At 39.4% G+C, this 26,651-nt stretch overlaps 1 protein-coding gene across 8 annotated transcripts in view; it reads left to right on the top strand.

Moving 5' to 3' along the window:
* Positions 1-26,651, top strand: part of phactr4a (phosphatase and actin regulator 4a) — a 34,880-nt gene that overhangs the window by 4,405 nt on the left and 3,824 nt on the right. For 2 of the 8 annotated variants that reach the window (XM_005927976.2, XM_014335386.2), the window contains exons 2-12: positions 453-568; positions 3,912-3,953; positions 14,514-14,684; positions 14,774-14,854; positions 14,932-16,077; positions 17,700-18,068; positions 22,307-22,438; positions 22,916-23,492; positions 24,003-24,235; positions 25,871-26,030; positions 26,284-26,339. In XM_005927976.2, coding sequence (XP_005928038.1) covers positions 3,941-3,953; positions 14,514-14,684; positions 14,774-14,854; positions 14,932-16,077; positions 17,700-18,068; positions 22,307-22,438; positions 22,916-23,492; positions 24,003-24,235; positions 25,871-26,030; positions 26,284-26,339 — 2,938 coding nt within the window. In that variant the 5' untranslated portion in view covers positions 453-568; positions 3,912-3,940. The other 6 variants (XM_005927977.2, XM_005927975.3, XM_005927974.3 and 3 more) reach the window with 6 other exon arrangements.

Genomic DNA, 26,651 nt, shown 5'->3' with positions numbered 1-26,651 from the left:
GTTGCGGATGTTTGGCATTTTGGGGAATACCTAGGAGTTACATGTTTAAGTAAACATATGCTTAAGAGAAGTGGAATAGCTGAAGTGAAGTACAGCGCAGCTACAGCTGTTGAGCATGTAGGCCAAGACTTGTCAAACCAGTTGGACTGAACCAAAATGGTTGAGGCAGAGGGGTTGGACAGTTGCTGAACTCAAACTCAAAGTTCAAAAGCGGAGTTGGTGCTCTTGTTTCAGTGTGAGGTAATGAATGTTTTATCGTAAATGAGCAACTTGTTTTCCTTTTTTCATCAGTGGTGTTTGGGGGGGGATCTCTGCTACAGTCCAAGGAAATGGCACAAACTAAAACTATCTCATAAACTGCTTACTCAGCAGGTTTTCAAAGCAGCTCATCTACAAGGAAGTTCACTTTTTGTGTCTTGCCTTATGTTCCTGAATGTTTGTATACTTGACAGGATCATTTTAGCTGCTGACGTTTTCCCCATTGGAACCAGAAGTCAGAAAAGGAAAAACTTCAAGGTCGCTGTTTCTGGGGGAGCATTTTATTGATAATCAATGACCTTCAGTCAAAGTAAGTTGACTCATAATGGCATTTTAAAATACAAATCTCATACAGATAACAATTATTGGCTTATTGTGCATTTTCTTCATCATGACTGCAGCTGAATTCACATAGAACATCCTGTGCTTCATCAAAAGAAAAGTAAAGAAAAAGTCTAATTCTCGCCTACCTACACTCACTCTTTTATTTTGTAATGTACACATTGTTCAGTCACACGGGCGGGGTTATACCAGTTTGTTCGCAGGAGACTTTTGACATTCCAAAGTGCAGCATGATACTGCTGTTAGGACCCACCTCTGTTGATGTCACCATGTAGCCGCACCCACTGTTTCTGACCAACTGGCAAGCGGAGCAATGCTGTGAATAGCTCCTGTGATGCTCCCTGGGAGAGAAAACACACACTGTCAGTTTGTCAATGTCAGCTGCTTGTTTGACCTTGTCATCTGGAACTTAACTATGATCAGTCACCAATCCACCCAGCTGCTTGGTCTTAAAGCAACATGACATTAAGAACAGTGATTTGCTAGCCTGGGGACGACGATGTTGCCATTAGTCCCTTGAAAGCAGTTTAATTACTTTTTGATTTTGAATTATGATGTGTCAGCCATGTTTGAACATTAATGAGAAATGTCAAAAAAACAGAAGATATATATATATATATATTTTTTTAAGACTTAATGTTCAGTGTGAGTCTGAACAATAATCCTATAATATTTAGTCGGCTGTTTGATAGTTTGGTGTTAATGAGATTTAAGTAGAGCTTGTTCACATTTTTTGCACAGATACATTTTTGTGGTAACTCATACAGGGTTTAAATAAACCTCCGGAAGACTTTTGTGAAAATGCATATTGGCTTAACATGCTTCACCCGACAGGCCAGCTTATTAACAAGTGAACTGTATATAGGTCTGTATATAGGCATAGTTTTCGTCAACATCCCTTTCTTTTCTGAAGAAAGCAAGATGATGACTAAATAAATTCAAGAGGAAAATGTTCTAGTGAAACAAGCTCCAATTGGATTTAAGTTGTGTAGAGAGGCGGGCCAGGTTTGGAAGTGAGCCAATCAGAATTAACCTCCTTGTGCAGCAAGGTTAGGCTTGCAATTTGACGTGTCTGTGACAAAAACAGGATGGGAGGGGGGAGAAGCTCCCATGCTCTCTGTCTTCATAAGAAAACAGGAAGAGAAGAGTGGACATATGGACACATTCACATTTGATATCAAGGAAAATAAGACACTTTATAAGCCATGTGGCACAACTTTTACCGGTAAAAACACGACAAACACTTTATATTTTACTCAACTGTGATAATGTTATGATTTTTAGCCAAATTAAAACGGGGCTCAATCTAAAAGGGTTACAATGCCTAAAATAGGACTAACACAAAATGACGTTTTAGTCAAAAGACTGCCACTAAAACAAAATCAAAATTTGCTGTCAGAACAAACACTGATACGGATTAACTACACATTTAGCTTTCGGCTACATTTAGCAAGCTATTTTTATTCTGATTTATTTTGTAGCTATTATACTTTAGAGAGCATTAAAAATATATTCAGCTTTTTAAACTTTATTTACATTTAAAATATATTTATTTTTAAGAACTTATTCAGCTGCTTTCTTTTACAGAATTGTAGTTGTTGTATTTCATTAAGGTCTTTCAGGCTGGAGTAGTTCAGCTTGCCACTTTTATTAAGCTATTTAGTTTTTTGTGAGTTGATTACTGTGTTTAGCTGCTGTTGTATTTCTGTAGGAATTTCATATCTGCCTTTAGGGATAAATAAGGAGCATGAGTGCATTTTATTGTTTGGAATTGCAGTTGGACGGTGTAGAAAAATAAATAGCTTGCTGGGACCACAAATGAACAGACTTTGGTAGAATGTAAAGAAATGACAACAAATGTTGGGACACCTGTTTGTATTTTGTATGACGTTTTTTTTAAAAAAAAATGACCAAAAAACATGGCATGAGATATCAGAATATACCATTTTTAAATCACAAAGTATCAGTATTATGATCGGTCTTACAAATCTCACATTGGTCAGGCTGTATACATTTGCTCCTATTATGGCAGTATGCTGTAGTGATGTCTGCAATGATGTCATTAGTTTTTCAGACTATACTCACAGCTCAAGTGTTATTGCAGTAATCTTATACCTTATGTAACTTTTAGTTGGCACTTCATCAGCTTCCTCTTAAACAGAACGATTTATAAATGCTTGTATGCTTTCAGCTTTATGGTTGGATTGTCTCAGGTGGTCCTCATGATTGAAAATGTTAGTGATTGTTGTTATTACACCCTTTGTTTTACATGTAAAACTTTGAAGTTATATGGCATCAGTTGCATTGCATTTTGAAAACTGCCCCCAGAATGCCTTCTTAAATTATACTTGAGATTATGAACTCAGTGTCTCACTCTGTCACACAGTAACAGTTTTTGCTTGGTTATCTCAAAGTGCTTATGTGAAGTAAAGAATTCCAGATAACTTCTCAGCAACAGAGAAAGAAAAGCATTTTATGCCAAAGACTATTTAGTGAGCATTTTAATTTTTTATATTTGTGCCTTAGTTCCTGGGAGAGTGTGCACTCCCTTTCTCTGCAACACTACAACTGCCTGATACTCTCTTAATGGTGACTTTTTTTGTGCCTTTTAGGCTTTTAGAATTGATCTGAAGTCAGTGTTTGAGTTAATTAATGCCCTATGTTGTCTTGGCTAAAAGGAGAGCTTTTGTTTAGCTTCAGTGTTCTCCCCATTAGCTGCAGAGAACATCTAATCCAGGGGTAGGCAACTCCAGCCCTCGAGTGCCGGTGTCCTGCAGGTTTTAGATGTGTCCTTGATCACAACACAGCCGACTCAAATGGCTAAATTACCTCCTCAACATATCTTGAAGTTCTCCAGAGGCCTGGGAATTAACTAATGATTTGATTCAGGTGTGTTGACACAGGGTGATGTCTAAAACCTGCAGGACACCGGCACTTGAGGCCTGGAGTTGCCTACCCCTGATCTAATCTATACGAGCAAACATGTGGCGGTTTCACTGACTGCTCTCACCTTGGTGTTTTGTTTTTTTTTTGTTTTTTTTTGGGTTTTTTTGTTTGTCTGTTTCCCCCCCCCCCCCCCCTAAACAATGGTTTTATTTGTTTTTGTTTTGGGGATTGATATTTCAACAAATAGGATATTGTTTCGTTTTAGTTTTTTTCTAAATCTCTTAAAACATTTTAAACAAGAAATAAAAGTTATAAAGTCTAACATATTTTTAATGTTTGTGAAAGAAGTAACTGGAACATCTTATAACAAATAAATCTGTTATACTTGTTTAAAATGAATATTAAATGCTTAATACTTGTTTCAGGAGCTGCTGACTGCTGAGTTTGCACAGTGATGGAAAATCATGGTAAGAAAACCAAATTTTATGTTACGATTAAATATTTTATTTGTTTGACTAGATTAATTTGTGTGGAAAAGGTTTACAACAAACACAAAGAGAAGCTTCTGTAGTTTAACAGAAATGCCATCTGATAATATGAGGATGCCCATATAGGGACTGTCCTTGTGACGCATAGCTCCATTTATCAGTACAGCTATCTGATTGGCTCATACCCAGAAGACACACCCGTAGGTGAGTCGAGCTGCTGGTTTCACTCACTGCAGTGTGGCCTCGTGTCTATTTTCACTACTGATCGTTTCACCCTGTAGACGTCTTAGTATCACCATCCCATTCATTTAGCCCTGAGGATCTTTTGTTCTAGACTGAATCGTTATTCATCTGTGAAAACATAGCTGGGATGGCTGTGCAGTCTGAATATAGTTGTGAGTAAACTTTTTTTGTCTATCACGTTGATGGTAAACGCTGTTTACCTTCCTTCAAACAAGAATGTGTTTTCTGTACTTTCAGTATATCTTGTGTTTAAGTTTTAGAACATTTGTGGCCATATTCTAAGAAGTAATCTCATATTACTTTAATTCATTGAAGTGCCACAATAGGGCAGAGCATAGCTGTATGTATGGCCCAGATAACTGGGCCATGGTGGAGAAGATTAAGGAAGCTCGATCTACTCATCCCTGCCTGGCACTGTGGCCAAGCAGTAAAAATAAACTGCACTTCCTCCTCAGGTCTGCTCTAAAAGTGATGCTATTGAGAAACTGACAGGCTCACATGTTTTTATGTTTCGATCCGCAGAGCTCTTTCATCATGATGAATCATTCTACATGTTTGTGTTTTGGGGTTGTCATTGTGACAGCAGTGTGGGTTTTTCTTTTGAGTAATTGAGTTAATATTTTCAAGCTGCTTGAAAACCCAAAGTGCTTGTCTCCATCTGCCACTGTGCTTCTGAAAGAGTGGGAAGTATTTAAGTACCATGATAGTACTCTACAGTAATTGCCAAAGGTGTTATCACCCTGTTTGTTTTGTTAGGATTTCAAGGATTGTTGTGCTAACTACTGTCCTTGTACCAATAAGCCCACTTGTGTTTGTGCATTCCACGCATTCCTGTGTCAGAGTTGTGTTGCTGCATTTTGACTGTAGAGGGCGCTACCGTGTGGGCCACATTTTGAAGTCAGCTTCTTTTGGAGTTTTTATGTCCTTAAAACATACGGATTGTTCTCTCGCTCCTCTTCACTTTAAATATTTCTTGAAAAACCTCAAGTTTAAGCTTGCTATATACAGTACAATGGAAGTAGCACGCTATTATTCCAGTGCTGTTTTAACTTTTCTTATCTCCCTATTTGCAATCCTTTAACATTATGTTTGGGTTTTTAAAATCATGAACATGTTGTTACAGTAGACTCCTCTGTTCTTTGAGTAGACTTCGAACGACTTCTGCCAACTAAACTGTTTCTGAGTCACAGTAGAAAAAATGAACATGCTTTTTTTTGTAATGTTTATCTGTCGGCTTGAAAGAGGGAACTCTACTAACTCTCACACAATGTGTAATTCAGTCATGCTTCCCCATCTGGCACTTATGAGGACAGATGTGAGAGTAATGTCCTTAGACAGCATTTACTGGATTTTAATAAGAGGTGTAGCATATTAAGTAAGAAGCAAGTGCAACTCTACATTGGGTTGTTTTTTTCCCTGTAACCAGCTTTGATTAATTTGAAACAAAAACATTTGCACTAGGGAGCTATTGGTGTGAAGCGGAGTTTCACATCATTGCTTTAACGGACAATCCACAGGGAGTTACTGGACACCTGCACTGTGCCATTTCCTCTGCTCTGCCACTGAGCTCCACCTTGGCTCAGCTCACCTTCCACTTCTCAAGTTACCTCACCCTGCAGATCCCGCCCCCTTGCCCTTAAGGCAGTAATGTTTTGTCACTCTGTAAATTGGTAGAAGTGGGTGGTCCCATTGCGTTTGAAATCCCTCTATCCTTGATGTCTGATCCGGCCAAGCTTCAGAGATCTCCTGCTTTGAACTTTGCCCTCAAAAAATCAGTTCTAAGGAATGAAAGGCACTCCAGACTGCTGGATTATCTTATTGGTGTACCTTATTTATGAAGTCAGTGCTCCAAGAAGGGAGGGACCAAAGAACTGAGTGAGTGTGTTTGTGTTTTAAAGTGAGAGAGAAGGAGGGAGGGAGGGTGTGAGAGAGAAATAACACAAGCTGAAGGGAGGGCAAAGACTGTAGAGACTGAACGACGCAAGTGAGCAGTCAAGACAGTGTTGAGTTACAGGAGCTCTGTCTGTTTGGAGGAGAGCGAGGTGGCTTTAGTCTTACTTCTGCTGCCGCTGGCCTCAGGAGAGGCAGCGCCTGGCAGCCCAGGAGGGACAGAAGCCATAGCATGGGACACAGTGCTAGCAGCGAAACTGTGGCCCAGCAACAAGCCCAACACAACACGGGTGAGTCCAAGGCCAGACGCTCAGCACTTAACAGCTGTCATGAACATACCTTTGACTAGTTTTAACTGAGGAACAAATCTGGCAGCCAGAGGATATCATGTTGGATGGAGTATACAGAAACAGGTGTCTTCAAAGCAGAGAGAAACTAAAAGGCAGCAGGCACAGACAGGTGTAGAAGTATGCATGCAGATGGAATGTGGCGATTGTGAAATGTGCAAGCCACACAAAACTCTCTCTGTCTGCACTCATCTCCGAGTGGAACCTTATCTGAAAACCGAGATTTGGGGGTACAAGGCACCAGCTGACTCCAGCTCGCTGCATGTTTTAACTCAAACGACTTGACTCCTCGAGCCTTCCTATAATTCACAAGTCTACAGGAAACCATAAGTCTCAGTGTCTTTGGTTAAGCAAACAGCAGATCAAACACTGAGAACTGTTTTTTGCTGTTAGTAGGAAAGTCTGCATCTGGACTCACACAATTCTTACTAACAATGCAGCTCATCATTTTTTTAAAAATTTTTTTATTTTAAATCGAGCATCTGTATACCACTGGAGTGTTTCCTTTCTTTTGAACAATATCTCAAAGCAGTGTGTCAGTCCTGGTCTGATGTGATGTGGTATTCTGCTGGATAGTTTCCCTTTAAACATTTTGTAACACTCGTTCCTCTGCAAAACAAGTAACACGAGAACATCTTCTTTGCTACATATTTGCTCTCCATTTTTGTCTCTGGTGTGCTGTTCTGTGGAGTTGCTATTAGTGTGTCATGACTGGCATGACTCATATGGATAGCTTGACTAGAGGACTACAGGGTATTACCAGCTAGTTAGTATAGGTTTAAGGCTTTTATAACTCTTTCAGGTGACTGGGAAAAGCTTTTCTGTTCATAGCTGGTTTATTAAAGCAAATCGGTAGCTTGGACAGATTCTGACTGCTCGCTCAGGGAGCATTAGTAGCATGCCATTTTTTTCCTCTTGACTGTGGCTCTCAGAGGTCACTGCCTTTAGGTCTTTGCTCACTCAGTGAGAAGCTGCCTTGTCCAATTGGTTTGCTGTAACACAAGGTCACCATGCCATATTTCTGACCACTTCAGTGATCTCCTAGTCTACTGCCACCCTGCCCCTCCCATTGAACTCCAAGTGTCAGGAATAGCTGTGAGAGCAAGGGATGAGTGCAGAGAGCACATAGGATAGGATTCCACACATGCATCCAACAGCCTGGTCACAACATACTTATTGAAATATATCAAAAGAAACAAATGTATTCACTTATATTTTCGATAATTTCAGCTGTGATGACTGTAATGACTGCTGTCTGACATTTTAACTTCAAATGTCTTGTTTTGTCTGACCAACAGTCTGAATTCAATTTTTTAAGAAAGTCAAAAAGAAAATAGTCTAAAAGGAAAAAGAATATCAATATTATCCAGATTATCAGCTGGATGTTCCATATTGGTCCTGTTGAATAACTTGTGCAAATAAGATAACTAGCTGATGACATCACTATGTCTTTAGCTGCTGTGTCACAAATTAAAAAAAAAAAAAAAATGGATAATGGACACAATGAAGAATAAATAAAACTGCACTGGTATCGGCCAAATGAAATGGTTGCTGTCTTACTATGATTTCCTTACATGCAACAAATGCAGAGCCACACAGTGTCACCGATGTGACTTAAAGAATGCTTGTTAATATTACTGTACAACTAAATCTGAGTTGGCTCTGTGACGCGAAGTGTGAGAGGAAAATGCTTCTTGAAAAGGGGACACGGTGGAATGCTTTCCTGCCTTGTGATGGATGACACAGTGTAGTGTGGGAATATGTAGCATTGAATTAATGTTGCGATTGGTGACAAATTGCATGCATAGTTGTGTATATATCAATGTAGAAGTTACTCAGTATTACAATGATTAATCTAAAACTGGTAATGTCACTGATGCTGGAAATGAGCCACTTGAGTAATTGCTGTATATATGCACCATTTGCTGTCAACAAACATTGATCCACGATTTTATCTTATGTAGTCTAATCACATAATGGAGAATTAATAGGCTGCTCTGTGAATATGCAGATTTTAACTTGTATCAGAAATGTCAAACCTGTGATGGCCCTACTTTCACACTGTTGGTTGGGACTGTTATTTCAGAAAATAAATGTCTATTTTGAATTTAAATTCGAATTGTGTCCCATGAATTGCCAGAAAACCTTCGCGCGTGTGCTCAGCCTGATGAGCTTTTTGATAGTCAAAAGCAGGATAGATGGGACTGAGCATGGGAAGTACTTGGAACATTGAGTTGGGTTTCGTTTTATGAGTAAAAAGAACTGTAGTAGACCAAAATATGCTCCCTCTTGACTCAAAGCCAAGAGATGAGATATGGAAAATTTACTCAGTGTGTCAAACTATTGGCTCAAATTGTAGCTGCCCATGGCACACACACTATCGTTATTCTGATGGTCAAACAAGCAGCCAAAAAGGATGGTAGGACTCTTCCGCAAAGAGTGCGCTCATGCATTCACCTAGTGAGAATGAGGCCCTCTACAAGATACAGAATGACACAATAATTACTAATGCAAATTAATTAATACGTTATTTATAAAAGTTACACAAAATGCTCTCAAATAATGTGTTAATTTTTTCTTCTAAAATATCACTGTGGCAGAGTAGACACAATTTTTCCTTTAGAGTGGAGTCATTGACTTTGTAAATGGTAAATGTCAGTGTTATGATAACATAATATATTCTATGTGAATATACAGCATACAAAGTTTTAGCATTGAAGTGCAATTTGATTTGCATGGAAAAATAACCTGAGCTTTTATTGGGAACTATGAGAGTTTCAGGATGACAGACACGGAGCATCCCCATGTTGTTGTGGTTACTCATTGTTACACATACCACAGTCATGCATATATGCCACAGTCTCTGAGGAGAGTGAGACACTGTTGTCTAAGCCTGACATTACTCTAAGCAGTATGCATGATTTCATGTCTACAATGTTATTTTTCACTGTGGTCATCAGAATAACTTTGTTTTAAGTAATGATTTTTATTTACATTTTTTTCTGGTCTACATGGGAAAATTATGTGGTAAATATGTGAATCTGTGGCTCAGTGCATCAGAGATGAACATTTTAAAAGCAGCGGCAGATTCAAATTTGCCAACCTGATGGGGTCATTAAGATGTGATGGGGCTTGATTATTCAAGGCCTTGTTGGTGAGGAGAAGGATTTTAAATTTAAATCTGGATTTAACAGGTAGCCAATGAAAAGAAGCCAATATAAGAAAAATGTGCTCTCTTCTAGTCCTGGTCAGTACTGTTGCTTCAGATTCTCAAATCAAATCAAATCACTTTTATTGTCACATCACATGTGCAGGTACATTGGTACAGCACATGTGAGTGAAATTCTTGTGTGCGAGCTTCACAAGCAACAGAGTTGTGCAAAATACAATAATGTAAACAAGCAAAATACAAGAATGGCTACATCTGAAACTAATAAATATATGTACAATATATAATAGTATATGCATTTCTGGATGTGTATACTAAATATTTTTCTACGTGTGTGTGTGTGTGTGTGTGCACATATTTTACAAATTAAATAGAGTAAACAATAAATAAAATATATAAAAATATACAGAGTTGAGAATGTGCAAAACAGTGGCATTACTTACAGTGTGGAGTGCATAATGTTGAAGTTCCAGTAGTGAAGCTGAGGTGTCTATGACGTGTTCAGCAGTCTGATGGCCTGTGGAAGAAGCTGTCTCTCAGTCTGCTGGTACGGGACCGGATGCTGCAGAACCTCCTTCCTGATGGAAGAGTCTGAACAGTTTATGGCTGGGGTGACTGGAGTCCTTGATGATCCTCCCCGCTTTCCTCAGGCAGCGCTTCCTGTAGATGTCTTGGAGGGAGGGAAGCTCACCTCCAATTATCCGTTCAGAGCACCGCACTACTCGCTGGAGAGCTTTGCAGTTGTAGGCGGTGCTGTTGCCATACCAGGTGGTGATGCATCCAGTGAGGATGCTCTCAATGGCACAGTGATAGAAGGTCCTGAGGATGCGGGGGCTCATGCCGAATCTTTTCAGTCTCCTGAGAAAGAAGAGGCGCTGCTGCGCCTTCTTCACTGTTTTGTTTGTGTGTACTGACCACGTAAGATCCTCAGCCAGATGTACACCAAGGAACCGGAAGCTGCTCACTCTCTCCACAGCAGCGCCGTTGATGGTGATGGGGGTGTGTACTTCTCTGCACCTCCGGAAGTCCACTATCAACTCCTTTGTCTTTGCGACGTTGAGGGTGAGATGGTTGTCTTGACACCAGTGGGTCAGGGCGCTGACCTCCTCCCTGTAAGCTGTCTCATCACTGGTGGTATAAGACCCACCACTGTAGTGTCGGGTTTTGGATTACATGATGGTTGGGTTTTAGTGGCTAGTTCCTGAAAATAAGAAAAAAAAATAAAATAAATTACAGGTTAGTTGAGAAGTAATAAACTTCAGTTGTTTTTACATCACTCTAGATGATGTTTTGTAATGTTATAGTTTATGTTGTGAATTGTTAAGAAGTAGTCATACATGTGTCTATGGAGGGGCATTAGGGCGCTTATGATTGCAATATAGTACCAGTGGAGTGTTCGAAAGTATAAGCAAGTTCAGTAATTGTGCTTGAAGGACATATCATGGTCAAGAATGACTCGGTTTTATCAGAATTTAGAAGCGGTCTCTGCTGCAACTTCTCTGCCTGTTCTGGTCTCCTCTGTGCCTTTCTCTTTTTTTTTTTCTTTTGTGAAAAGGCTTTAGCTGAACTGATAACTAAGGGTGTTATAGGCTGGCTCCCTACTTCCCATTATGAATCCTATTGATCATATTTGGGGCAGTGTTGCATTTTAATGCCCCTTAGCATCATTAGTCACTAGGTCAACCTGCTTTGCAACAAAGCTGGTGGAATCCCAGATATTTTTCATTGAATGCTGTTTGTCAATCCCCCATCAATCAACACAGGCAGTTGGGTTGGAGCTGCCGGAGAGAGTGTCTCCTGTGAGATTGTTGGGTGGTCAGAGATGGGAGAGTTTCAGATGTGACTTGGCCTTTGATCAACAGTGACACACTGATGCCTGAACACGCCTTCCCTTAATAAACAATTCTTTCATGAGATCATTCAAAAAACATCCGGGCTTGAGCCATGGATGACCCCCCCCCCCGAGGAATTCAGAGACATATGGTGGGGGGTTGGTCATTAAATGCCATTTTGAAATATTCTGTCAGTTAACAGTTTGATGGATGACCCTGCTGCAAATATTTCATCAGGTCGTTATAAGTTAAATGCATACAGATCTGTGTCAGAGGCAGCCCTGTTAGTGTGGCTGTGGTGGATCAGTATTTTTTGATAGCTTGTGGTTAACACCAACACTAGGGCTGGGCCATATCATACTGTTCACGGTAATACCGGTATAACGTTGGGCAACAATAAGACAATGAAATATCGCAATAGAATATGGGTAAAACGCGCCTTTGTTTTCATATGCACATGGTGGAAAAAGCATGGCGGCGACGGAGAATGAGAAGGGCGAAAGCGGATCGTTGAATGAAACCGATGAACCAGAATTGGTTTGTAAAAATGCTGCAACTTCAGTGGTGTGGAACTGGTTTAGCTTTCGTCCGTCAGATACACACCAAAGCACTATTTTTGGTAGAGCATGCTTAAAATCAATCCTTTGATTTTTCTGAAAATCGTCAGCACCCCTTATAATCCCGTGTGCCTTATGTATGAATTCTGGTTGTGTTTACCGACCTCGAAACGATTTTATGTCGTACACGGCGCTCGAAAATCTGTCAAATGTTTTAGTACGACTTTGCTAAGCTACGAACCCGCACCGCTTGATGGATTGTCGGAGCATTACAGCTATCGTAGGCAGGCGCCTCACGGAGTGATACGTACTGCGCTTCAACATAATATTACCGTATTGTGTGTGTGTATAACCTCTTTAAGTTTCGTGGACATGATACATGGTCATGCTGAGGATATGTCGGCCAATTTCCACTGGAAATGCCTTTTGGTTAAACTGTCAGCAAGGAATTTGCATTTTCACTGTTAAATTTTTATATAACTTTAATGCACATAAATTTTTTTTTAAAAAAAAACAGCTGCTTGTTTAAGTGAAAATACATTTATTTATTTATTTTCTTTAGCACTAATAAAGTTGTGGAGTTGTAAAGTATTTTGTCTAGTGTCAATTATATCGTCAGTTATATTGTTTTTGCAATTTTTCAAATGTATATCGTGATAAATATTTTTGGTCATGTCGCCCTGCTCTAACCAATACAACACTTTCCCTCCTATGAAACAATGTTATTGACAAACAATGACATTGTCTCGATGCATCATACGGTGCTCAAAAACCTGTGTGTGTGCTTTTTACCATTGAAGGTGCCTTTCCAGATCTGCCAGTTTTATAGACACAAATAGATTGTTAATAACAAGAAGCATCAATGTGTTCCCAAACCATTTAAAATTTTTCATTGGTCTTATGACAGAGCAGTTTTTTCCACATTGCCTCAGTCCATTTTAAATGAGTTTCGGCCTCAAGAATACTTTGGCGATTCTAGATCATATGGCTTCTTCTTTCCATGACAGTGCTTCAAATTGTGGATGGCATGGCAAACTGTGGTTAGACAGAGTGATTTCCTGAGCTGTTGCAGTGATTATCATCACAGAATCATTTCTGTTATTAACGCTGTGGGCCTTGGTGCCCAAAGATCATGGACATTCAATACTGATTTTTCTGCATTATCCCTCCAGGATTTTATCCAGATTTTCAGACTTTTTGTCTTTTACTCCCCTCGGGGGTGGAGCACAATGTTCTGATGACTCTGACCAATGGCCACATTTATCTAAACCCTGTGCCACACCGGTCACAGCTCAGTTTCTCACTGTGAGGCATATTGAGATAAGAAAATTATAAGAATTTTGAATTGGTGACTAATGACTAGTTTGCCGATCTGTTAGTTTGACCTTTGCCCGGTCTGGCTAAGTGTGAAATGTAACCGAAATGCTGAGTATAGCATTTTTAAGAAATTCTCTCTGGACCTGTTCCTGAAGGAACTTGTTGGGTATGTCATTGACTGCCAAAATATAAAATGAACTCATTTATAGTAGAGAGGGATGCATAAAATGTGTAGTCTAACCGCTACAGCTAAATAAGCACATTTTAAGATTCCTTTCAGGGACATTAAACGTTGAAATGCCACAGGACTTCCTGTCACTGTCTGCCATGCTCCAGTGCAGTATTGTGTAACAGTTATAACTGCTGCCGACTCACCGCCTAAGAATTATAATGGTAGATTCACACCCACTTATGGCTTTCTCGGGATTTTCAAAACACTTCCTCTGGAATGCTCCTGTTCTAGAATGGGGGTGGCTGTAGCTCAGGTGGTAGAGCGGTCACCTACTAACAGGAAGGTTGGTGGTTTGATTCCAGGCTCCTCCAGTCTACATGCCAAATATCCTTGGGCAAAATACTAACCCCATGTTGCCCTCCAATGCATCCATCGGAGTGAGAATGCGAGTGAATGCAAGATAGAAGCACTAAAAACCTTAGATCAAGTGCTTGTGTGAATGGGTATGATTGGGTGAATGCGCAAGTTGTATAAAGCGCTTTGAGTGCTCAGTGAGAGTAGAAAAGCGCTATTTTAGAATCAGTCCATTTACCAATTCTGACTCAGATATGTACTTTTTCCCCTTAAAGCCAAGAATATTTCAGGTTTTGAGTTTGATAGTGGTGGTGTGACAAATGGAGGAGAATACCACATGGTCTTGAGTCCCCACTGTCACCTTAGTGGCAAAAAAAACCCCCCACATTAAATCACACCACCCTGTAAATAGTAGGAGGTGGAGGAGTGGAATTTGGACTAGACTTGTTTAGAGGTTAGTGTTTTCATTATGGCAGTTAATAAGGCAGCCCTGCCTTACATTTGAAATCTAACTGCACTGGTGCGGCCTGTAAAGACTGTTTAGTTTTTACATTAGACGGTTGTATGTTCTCAAAATAAGGGATAAGTGTGACACTGGATTAATGTGTGAGGGTGTTGTCATGAGTTGAAATTGTTTTTCTGTGTCCTGTTCATGCAGATGATGAGGTTGACCTACAACAGAGCACAAAAGGAGGTGAGGAGGGCAGCTCTGGTGGAGGAACGCCTCCAGCTAAACGTAAAGGCAAGTTTTCCAAAATGGGAAATATCTTCAAGCCCTGGAAATGGAGGAAGAAGAAGCCAAGTGACAAGTTCACAGAAACATCCATAGGTATGCTTACTACAGGATTTTGTCGCGTTTGCATGTTGTGTAAATCATTACATCGTGCTTAATGTATGTGTTTTTACTTTTTGTTTTAGTTTTGGAGAGGAAGATTTCAGTTAGGAAAAGCCGCCAAGAGTTAATAGCAAAAGGCGTTCTAAAGGACGACCCAGAGAACGGTAGGTAGACCTGTAATACGCATTCTGTGGCTGAACTGGATCCAACTTTAATGACACTCGTTTCACTGTTTTGACAGAGAGTAATGAAGTGAACCACTCCAAAGCTCCACCAGTTAAAAATGGTCACCCTGTGCCAATGGATGTGGACAGATTCTCAGAAGCGGGGGTGCGAGTGTCTCGAGGAGAGTCGGACATTAAGGTGAATTCCAGGCTACCCCAACTAGATGAACGTCGTAACCGAGTGCCGTCTGACGCTTCTCGAAGTAACCGGGCACCGCTGGATGTGGACACTCATGCACGGCTCGCTGTTGATGTAGACAAACGAAGCCGTCTGCCATCAGATATTGATAAGAAAGGAGGAACTCTACCTCGAGGGTCTCAACAAGATGATAGATACCGTAGAGATGAGAGAAGAGACGGCAGAGATGAAAAGAAGGACAGGGAAGAAAGAGATAGGCGAGAGGAAAGAGAAAGGGATGGTGGAGTTGACCGGAGAGAAGATAGAGACTACAGAGAAAGGCGAGAATGGAGGGATGAAAGGACAGATAGAGACAGAGAACGGCGGGACCGGGACGAGCGTGAGAGGCGGGACCGCGACGAGGACAAGAGGCGGGACCGCGACGAGGACAAGAGGCGGGACCGCGACGAGGACAAGAGGCGGGATCGGGAGGACCTTGAAAGGAGGGATCGGGATGAGAAGGAGCGTCGAGTACGTGAAGAGAAGGACAGGAAAGACAGAGATGAAAGAGAACGACGAGAGCGGGATGAGAGGGACAAGAGGGATAGGGACGACAGGGAAAGGAGAGACAGGGATGAAAGAGAACGCCGCGAGCGGGAGGACAGAGAAAATAGGAAGCGTGATGAAAGAGAAAAAAGGGATGACAGAGACAGGAGAGAAGAGAGGGATCGGCGTCCCGAGAGAGACTGGCGAGAGAACAAAGATGACAGGGACAGAGAAAACCACGAGAGGAAAGATGCTCGAGTAGAGAGGGAGGACAAACGGGATAACTGGGCCAAAAGAAATGAGAGAGAGAGGCCAGGACCCCAGCGGTCTGTGGACAACTTTCAGCCCATCATCAGGCCTGCCTCTGAGATTGACTTGAGGCCTCCTCTCCAGAAGAGCTCCTCAGAGGAAAGCAAGAAAGTTCGCCCTGCGTCAGAGTCTGACCGAAGGAGCACCCTGCCCAGATACGTAGCCCCTGCAGAGTTCAAAGAACGATCAGGTGAGGTCTCTCTCTCAGAAGCCTTTAGTGTGATACCCAAGTTGTTTGATCTGCTTTTTGATAACTCACTGAAGGAAACTTGAAAAAGTGCATTTTGGACAAACTGAAAGTTCGTCTATATCACCGTTTGGTTTAGGTGGCTGACCAGAACATCTTACAGTAAACGGATGGTTTCCTTTTAACTTACTTTTTGATACCAGTCTCATCTTTCAGCTTCCTTTTGTGTCAAAATATATTTCTTACATACTCACCAAATGTTAATTTGACCTTCTACTTGCTCAAGGAATGAAAACCACAATTCAACACAAAATATACTAAGGTGTGGTTTGCAGGTTTAATTTCAACCTTTTGTCATGTTATGAGCAACATGGCCATCTTTGATAATTGCAATTTCATGAAAATGTGACTGCACTGATGTGCTTGAGCTTTCTGGGTCAAGTAAAGAGCAGTCACTCTGGACATGAGCCAGCACACAGTGATCTGATCATGAAAGGTTTACCCACAATGCACCTTTTGAAGTTGTCTGCAGTGAATTATCAAAAATACATCCTGAAATTGTGCAGTTTTGCAGTACAGATGCTCAGCTTTCTGATGAAGTCTTGCCTGCCTTTTTTTTTTTAAGTTATTGTACAAAAGACAGCTGATTCACGTTGTAGGCACTGATTTTTTTTAATTAATTTTTTTAAATTGAATAACTCCTGTAGGCCTGTGAGTGAGTAGTTGTTGGGAGCCAGTAGTGTGTGTGTGTGTGTAGCACATGTCTGGATTTCACAAGCTGCAAGTTTCCCATATTGTGTAAGAACAATGATTTCGCCTTATTTCATCTTAAACAACTTTTGCTTCTGCATCAGTGTAGTGGCACTTCCAGAGCCACTGTATCTGCATTTCATGTAGGGAAAAGGAGTTACTTACTAAGCTTGTAGTGACTTAAATGTTTCAAGTGGACTACTACCAAGGCAGTTTATTATAATCTAAGCATTTTTGTCTGCAAGTTAAATTATCTGTTGGTTGATATTTTGTTATCGACCAACAGATACAATGGCAATTCAAATTTGCTGTCGTATCTGTTGTTTACCTGTTTAGTTGATGAAACCAATTTGAATCTGCGATGTAATTTCTTGTGTCTGTGCCTGTTTTCTTAATCAGTGGATGCTTAGCTATGATGAAACCGCTGCTAATCAGTGTCCTGATGGTGTTGCAAAGGCATTTTTAGTAAATGACTAAACCCTCATTTTGATGGGCTAATGAAGATGAACCGATAAATGCTGAGCTTAGATACATGAATCTAGGTGAACACGAAAAGCGGGAAAACAAATCATTAAGACCCCTCTGTGCATCTTTGATCCTCCTCCTCGTCTGCTGTGTGTGATTTTTACATCATGTGATTCACGTTGCCTCTCATCCTCTAATAATTGCAGAACCTTGATCCGAGTTGCCCTCCCTTTGGTTAAGCTCTATTATTTTATAAGCCTGACTCGGGCATCAGCTTCTCCTTCAGCGTTCCCTTTCATGTTTCCTGTTTATGCAGCAGCATTTTGTGTTCATGCAGCACCTTATTGTGACCTTGTCTTTAATGTGTGTGTGCGTGTGTGTGTTTGTGTGTGTGTCTACCCCCTCTGTAGAGTCTGCTGGTGTCCGCTTCACCCCTGACACTCCTCCAACACAGGACTCACAGCAATTGCCTCTCCCACCCAAACAAGCTTTGCTCCCCCCCAAGTTCCTCGCTAGTCCTATCTATGAGTCCACCAGGAGTCCGACCCCCTCCTCGTCTTCATCCTCTTCGTCTTCGTCTTCCTCCTCCTCTGCTGCTGTATCTATAGCCAAACCCCCAAGGACGGTGTCCCTAATTATAGATGACGCTTCCCGACCTTCCCTCATTGCTGCTTCCTCAACTGACTCTGACACACCGCCCCCCGTTCCTCCCCATGCCAAACAACCTCCTGTCCCCCCACCCAAACCCACCAACCGCAACAGCAACCCTGCACTGCTTGGTGAGTTTGTTGCCTGCTTCTGCTGTTTTACATTGTTTGTTTTTACAGGATTCATCAAACGAAATCCCAAAATGGCCTTTTTAGGAGCAAGTACAAAGACGACAGAGGGAAGATGTTTTGGTTTTTAGAAAAAGAGGCTATTAAATGACATTTCAATGCTGGGTTTAAAGTGTCGCTGACTGTAGTAGTGGTACTTCTGGTGGAAAAATAGAATAATGGAAAAATTTTCCAATAGAAAAGCAGGTGCAGGTGGACATTGTTCCTTAGGTCACAGGTCAAACTCTGGAGATCAGTGAGTGTTTCAAAGTTTTTCCCCCGTTGTTTATGGGAAAGGTATGTTATACATGACCAGATAAGTCTTTCTACAGACTTCAGCAAATACATGGTGCTGGACACTTTTAGCTACTTGGAATAGACAGGGCCCAAGTCTGGGGTTTTTTTGCTGCTAGAAAGGATATGTTTGCAAAGTCTTTGTTTAAGTCATCATATTTACATGGAACATTAGGTAAATACTATTTGCCATAGTAAAGGCTCTGCCTTCATAGAACCGATCTGTCATTAAAGTCATTATTACAACTGTAGTTCACGTTAAAATAGATGCTGTGAAAAAGGCCTTGTTCAGTGACTTGTATATGAATAACAGCGTGATTATGACTTCGTTTCATATTTAGATCTTGCAGGTTTGACTATTAGCGAATTCAAAGACATTGTGATTCTATCTGAAAGAATTGAATAGAATAATCCTTTAATTGTCCCACAAGGAGAAATTTGGTTGTAACAGCAGCAGAATAAAAGCACATATACAAACAGAACAGAAACGTACACAACGTTTACAGAAGAAAATATTTACATCATGGAAAATAGTTACAATAACAGAGTACTGTACAGTTATTAAGATTAAAGTATAGGTGTTTTTTTTTTTAAATATATGTATAAACTGAGAAAAGTAATGTGCAAGTAAAAATAGTCCATATGAGTAGATAGAAGTGCTTTTTCCCCCCTTGTCTTTCTTTCTTTCTGTTTTGGTCCTTACAGAAAAGGTTAGCTAAGCACTTAGCCAGGCCAGCCTAGAACCAAACATCTTGCTGCAACAGAGAGCTACAAATAAGGAAAACTGTCTCATAGTAATCACATGCTCATCCAAACACTGACTGTTGTTTGTCAAGGTCATTCTTGTTACCAGCTTGACTTTGACATTCAGGATCACACAAACACAAAACAATGCCTGATCAGTGATCTGCATACAGTCATGAACAGACATGTTAGTTAACTTCCTTTACATCTTTAGTTGTTGTTCTGAGCTGCTCGTCTGAGGTCACAGATCAGCTTTGTGCTTCATCCCACTTATAAGAGAATGACCACAGAAATAAGTTGTCTCCATTTATAGACATTTTCAATGGGCTGAATGTAGACTGATGACTTCAACCTTTTCCAGCTAATTTCTCTCTTTGGTGAGGCATGCTCTAACCCAAACCTCCATGTTTGCTAAACCCTTACTACAGTCAGCTTTTGTTATTGGCCAAAGGGCTCACATAGTTCAGAATCAGAAAGACTTCATTTGTCCCCAAGGGGCAATTAAGATAGTTCACGTAGTGATATATGCAATTAAAAATCAATTGTGACTTAGATACAGGTGTTTCAGACCTCATTAAAAGTATTAAAAGCTGACAGTAGTAGAATTGCTCTTTAGTGGATTTGAAGTTGTAAATGTGCTGCTTTTACTTCACCATTTGAACATGATGTAATCCTGATATACAGAATATCCGTACTTGTTCACGGATGTCACTGATGTGTGTGCTTTCCAGTATGTCACCAGTTGTGAAGTTTCGGTGTTTCCGCCACTCAGTCGAGGAGACACGCACGAGCTTGCTCCTCTTATGCAGCATTAGTAGTATTGCACCGCAAGGCAGATTTATGGGAAAAAAAAAAAAGGATTGGCTTTTAGTATTTATCTCTTTGTCCCAGCATGCCACAGCTGCTCCTGTTTACAGCACTGTATCTGAAACCTGCTGATTCTCTGTGGCAGTGACACATTCCACTGCCTTTTGTCAAGCGTTGCACGTATATGATTGTGATAAAGAAAAGGTCTCATCTTCTGTTTTCAGTTTTCATTTCTGTTCCCTCTGTGATGCTTTGTTCCTACTTTTTAAGGCTGTGTTATATTAAAAACTATGCTGTGTGATGTGTAAATCATTTAATGACCAGTATTGTGCATTTGAGACTGATATTTACATTTAGGGTTTTAATTTAGACCTGCAATAAAAAGGCTGATGATGATGATGATGATAATAATATTGAGTCCAGCTGAGAGAAGATATTATATATACTAGTGTTATTATATAATATATTATATATAATTAAAGGTATATTATTATAAATAGTATATATATATAATAATATATATATAATATATCGATTAGTGAATATTATAGTGTTATTTATATTAGTATGTGTAGTATATATAATATGATGATATATTATATATTGTATATATATTATGTGTTATATATAGTATTATATGTGTATATAAATATAATTGTTTTATATAAAAAATATAATAAAGGTGTAGTATATCTATATATGTGTATATTGAAGTAATATGTATATATACTATATAAGTATATATTATATATATAGTAGTATAATGTATTATATATATATATGTATATGATATATTAACTTATATGTAATCTTATGTATATGTATATAATATATATGGTATATTAGTATATAGTATATGTTTATGTCATAATATATATATATAATAATGTTATATATTATAAATTATATATATATATATAGATATATTAGTATATATATATGGTATATAATAATATTGTATATAATATATATAGTTGTATATAATAATATATAATATATATATATAATAGTATATAATATTATAATATATATATAAATTATAAGTGGTATAATATATATATATATATATATATTATGAATATATATTATAATGTGTAATATATATATATATATATAATATAATGTATATATATATAATATATTATGTATATATATATATATATATATGTATAAATGTAATTATTATATATGTAGTATGTATATATAAAGTATATGTATAATTTATAATATATTATAATTTAATATATATATTAATGATGTTATATATATAATGTATATATATATATATGTAATGTAATTATATATATATATGTATATAGTAATGTATATGTAATATTATTAGTATAGTAGTGTAGAAAATCACTATAACATATTAATTATATGTATATATATATGTATTACATCATATATAATGTCGTGATATATATACATGATATCATTAGTATAATAAATATACATTACTATTATATCGGTATATATATATAGTATATATATATATATATATATACTGTGTATAGTATTATATATATATGGTATGTGTATATTATATAATATAGTGTGTATATGTGTATATATATATATTATGTGTTGTATAGTATATATATGTGTGTGTATAATATATATGTATGATGTATATTTATGTGTATATATGTGTATGTAGTATTATGTGTATATATATATGTATATGTATATATATGTGTATATATGTATATATGTATATGTGTTTGTTATGATATGTATATGTATGTATGTATATGTATATTATGTATATGTATGTATATGTGTATATATATGTATGTGTATATATATATGTGTATATGTGTTATATGTATGTATATATATCTGTATATGTATATATTTATGTATATATATGTATGTGTATATGTATATATATATGTGTATATAGTATGTATGTGTATATGTATATGTATGATATGTATATATGTATATATGTATGATGTATATATGTATGTATATATATTTGATATATATGTATGTATTGTGTTGTATATTATATATTATGTGTGATTGTAGCTGCTGCTGATGGGCCAGCCAAAATGAGAAGAAACATAATTTCCCTGTGATTTAATTCCCTGAACTGTCAGGAATGTTTACCACACCACACTTTAGTGGGTTTTTGTTTGTTTTTTTTTAAATGCAATGAGGAAAGTGCTTATCTTTTGCTCTGAGATATTTTTCCACAGAAGTTGTTTACTGTGTAATGATGGATGTACACTCTGCTTCTGGCAAAGTAAAGCCAAGAAACCATTATCTGAACCCCCTCCCTCTCATATTCATCTCCCAACTTGGAATGTAAACCCAGCCCTATCCCTGACATCTCCACTCATTTTTGCCAGCTTCCACGTTGAACAGGGGCTCTAAGGTCAGACAGCCTTGTTACTGGACCAGCTGGAGACGCCAGAGTGAGCTCGGCCTCTACTTTTCTCTACCCTTGTACCTGCGTCACAGGGCTGGCCAGTGCTGCTCAGGTACCCAGAGGGGCGCCACAATCCCGGTCTGTTGTAGTAAAGCCTGGAGAGAGGTGGAATAGAGCCACAAACTTCATACAACAGGGAATACCTCACCTTCATTTAACCCCAGACCTCCATCGCATGTGTTTTGTGGTTGTAGCTGTTTTTTAGCTCAGCTAATGTATGGCAAAAAAGCTCTGCATGGAAATGTGGTGGGCATTTAATTCTCAAAATGCTCTAAGCGTGTTCATCACACTGGAATGTTCATTAAAAGCCTGCTGATACAGCTAATACCTGTGTTACCCTCCACTGACTCAGCAGCCAGCTCTGAATTAACAGGAACATCTCTCCCTCACTAAAAATGACAGATTTGCTTTTTGTTCATTTTTGTTAATAAAACTAACCATACTCATTTACAGATTGAAACCTGCTCATGATAGGTTGTATATGTTGTACTATGTTATACTGACTTGTTGTTGATTCTCTTTTTAACAGCAGAGCTTTCACAGGCTGGCTCTGGTGTAGGTGTTGTCCCGGTACCAACCAAACGCTCTCCGCCAACCCCTCCAAAGAGGACAACCCCTGTCATCAAGCACCTTTCTGTGGATCCTTCTCCTCCCAGTCAGACCCCAGAGTCTGCCACCCGTGAGCCCTCCCATGCCCCTGTTCTGGTGCCCCCTGCTGTCCTGAAAGGAAATAACACAGAGGAGAAGACAAATGGAGCAGTACCTGAGACCTCCACTGAGCCTCTGCTTTTACCACCCACCCACATACCTCCATCTCCCCCCAGGGTTCAGTCGCTCCAGCCACCCAGCATCCCCTCCACAGGTCCCATCCCCACGACGCAAATTAACCCGCCGAGCCCAACCACCGAGCCACCCAGCCAGCCTCCACTCCTCCCTCTACATGTTCGCATCTCTAGGGCTCTGGCCAGTCCCGGTGCACCTCAGCCAAACCCAGACGGTTCCCATAGAGCCCACTCACTGCTGTTTGAGGTACCACCAGCGATCCCCACAGAAGTGGGGCTTAACTCACGGCACTCTCTCCCCATCACCATCGAACCACTTAGGCTGTAAGTGCTCCATATGCTTCACATTATGCACTCATTATATAGTGACCAACACTGGGTAGGCACAGGTTTTATTTTTATTTATCTATTTGGAATATGCAGATGCATAACAAATCAAGAGGCACATTTGGCTTTATTTTGGAAACGTAGCTTCATGACAGAATAGTTTGATGTGGGTTAATGTGCTTAAACCACATCATAATAATAAAACCGTTCAAAGTTTGAATGAGCTGCTGCAAACATAGTGTGTGGCTAAACTGTTATATCAAAATTAAACGCCTTTGAGTCTTCTATACAAATCAGTACAAACAGATGTTGTTTGATGGAGGCAAACGACCTCTGTTTTATTGCCTCAGCTGCGCACCAGGGATGGGCATTTCAAGCAGAAGTAGTTTTCAAATTCACAGCGAATATTTTATAATAGCACCCCACCCAATTGCTCCCAAATGCAATGAGCGGGTTTGTGACAGGGTGGGCTTATTGCTCTTTAACAGCTGCTGTGTTCCTTCACAGGCCAGAAGACGATGACTTTGACATTGAAGAGGAGATGCGCAAACTTACCCCTAAGCCGTCCAACCAGCCGGAGCTGGAGCCCCGCAGCAGGAGAGGTTTGATTGGAGACCCCAGAGTGTCCGTCATCCCTGAGGGTGGAGGCCCTGGAGACAGCGAGGAGGAGTCGGACTCAGATGGCCCCATCCTGTACAGAGAAGACGAAGAAAGTGATGAAGACGAGGAAGGCCCTCCAAGTAAGTTCCACTTGTAAAGTGACATTTAAAAATCTCACTTATCTTTAAGTACATTAAGATGAATAGAAAATAGTTTTCACCTCAGCTCACGGCCAAATTAGTGTCTCTCATTTCAGGAAATTGTTATTTTCAATATAAGCAAAGGATGTGATATGTAATACTTAAAATATCAGTGTAATGGGAAATACTTCCTATAGCACTGACATCTTAAAGCTGTCAGGTTTCTGGTTTCAATGTTCCTCAAGCATAATAACTGAAAACATTCAAAGTGATGGAAGACTGTGGGTCTCCTAATTTACATAATACTGTCAATAACCGATCTGCCAGTTTTTCCTCGTGATGCTCTGTTTTTTGGGAAAAAATTGTCTCACTTTGTAGATTTTTCTGGACACCACCTGCCAGAGGCCTAAAGGGCTGTTCATTATTTTTACTTTCTACGGGCAACAACAATTCTAAAGACATCAAGACTTTGAAAAATCATAAGAAGAAAGTGTACATGAAGCAAAGTCTCTGTCTTTTTTTCCTTTAATATTCTCTTCTGAATGCTTTGCTTTGCACACAGTTTATTCTAGTGGTCTTCAAGGACTTTTTACATACACGGAGCTGTGATTGGCTGCTTTGCTTTCACTCTAACTCACCACACCAGCACAGTTTCCTGCTTTAAAAATAATGATGATCTCATTAAGGTCAAACCAGCTATTAAATGTGGTTAGATGTTTCCTTGAATTCTGAATAAATTTTCCACGGCTTCTCCATCTATCCACTGTGTTAACCACACACGGTTACCATCCAGTTATTTTTTTTCCTCTTTAAAAAAAAAAAGCTACAACTATAACCAGAATTCCCGCATTCTTACTCATTAGTCCATATTTCTAGTTGTCAGATGTCCTGAGGTGTCTCTGCTGCTTTTGCTTTTCCTCTAAAGACAGCCTCAACCTTGACTGTATTTGAGGAAACATGAAGAAGTTACTAGATTTTTTTTCATGTCTTACAGTACAGATGGACCAATAACAGTTTTCTTCACTGATTCAGATTCCTCAGATTTCTTTCCTTTCTCTTTGGGGGGGGAAATCATAGTTTTGTTGATTCAGATTTTCTTTCTAAGAACTTTGACAGAATGTAAAAATATAAATAAATATAAATAAATAAATAAATAAATAAATAAATATATGTGTGTGTGTGTGTGTCTGAGTGTGTGTGTGTGTGTGTGTGTGTGTGTGTGTGTGTGTGGTGTACACACACACACACACACACACACACACACACACACACACACACACACCAACACACAGCTACACACTCACACACTAAAAAAATATGATTAATTGTAAAAACTGAAAAAATCATCTGTTGCTTGCAGAGATTTCCAGCATGTTCATAAATTCACCAGGTAATTGGAAATGAATCCTTTTATCTTTTTGGCGAAACTGGTCTCCATAATTTTCCTTGAAACTGCTTTGATCCGTTTGCTTCTCACACCGAGGATACTGGCTCTGAGCTCTTACTAACTATAGCTTTAAGCACTTGGTCTTTATTAGCTTCTTTGAAATGTCCATGTTCAGCTGTGTAAAGATGATGCAGGTGTAGGCATGTTGTTGTTGTTGGATGTATAAACATGCCTCTTGTGTGTAACAGGTGGGCTGGCGAGTCGAGTGAAGAGGAAGGACACGCTGGCGCTGAAACTGGAGCGACAAGAGCGAGAGAAGGAGACTCAGGATAACAATGATGGCATGAGCTGGAACAATAAGGAGCAGTGGGAGGAACTGAGGAACAAGATCGGGACCACACTGACACGGTAAAGGTTTTTAGGCACCAAGAGTAAAGTTAAGACAGTTTGGGGGGAAAAATGGGGCCTGAATAGTTTTATTTTTTAGTTGGCTTCACATTAACATGCAGCAAACTCAAAAAAGTAGAGTGAGATCGATATCTGCAGCACTTCACTTTCTTCTTCAAAACACACCCTCTCTCACTTCCCTGTCTACTCTTCACTATTTATCTAATGAAGCCAAAGAAAAATATGCTCCGTCTGAAATATTGTCTTCCCTCAGGCGGCTGAGTCAGAGACCCACAGCAAAAGAGCTGGAGCAGAGGAACATCCTTCCAGGTGAGCCTCTTCCTCAGTTTCTTGCTCTCTCCATCCTTCATGTCTCCATTCAGCTGTGTGTTTACTCGCATCTCATTCGTCGGCGCTGTAATGTTAAGAAGCCCACTTTCTATTTTCTCATCTTTGAAATCAATAGAGAGCATTAGTCATTCACTCATCTGTAAAATGTTTTTCCTTTTTGCCTCAGGCACCACGGGTGTCACTAAACACACAGCAGTCTGGACATTATTGGGTCTGAGAGCACTTCATTACAAGTTTGTGTGTGACTTGAATAAATACACCAGTGCACGTTAGAGAGCCTGAATCAGTTAT

The sequence above is a fragment of the Haplochromis burtoni genome, unplaced genomic scaffold, assembly GCF_018398535.1.
Source record: "Haplochromis burtoni strain Fernald_Lab_line unplaced genomic scaffold, NCSU_Asbu1 Contig_10, whole genome shotgun sequence".
NCBI classification, from domain to species: Eukaryota; Metazoa; Chordata; class Actinopteri; order Cichliformes; family Cichlidae; genus Haplochromis; species Haplochromis burtoni.
The sequence above is the reverse complement of the archived record's forward strand: the minus strand, read 5'-3'. Positions and strand labels throughout refer to the sequence as shown.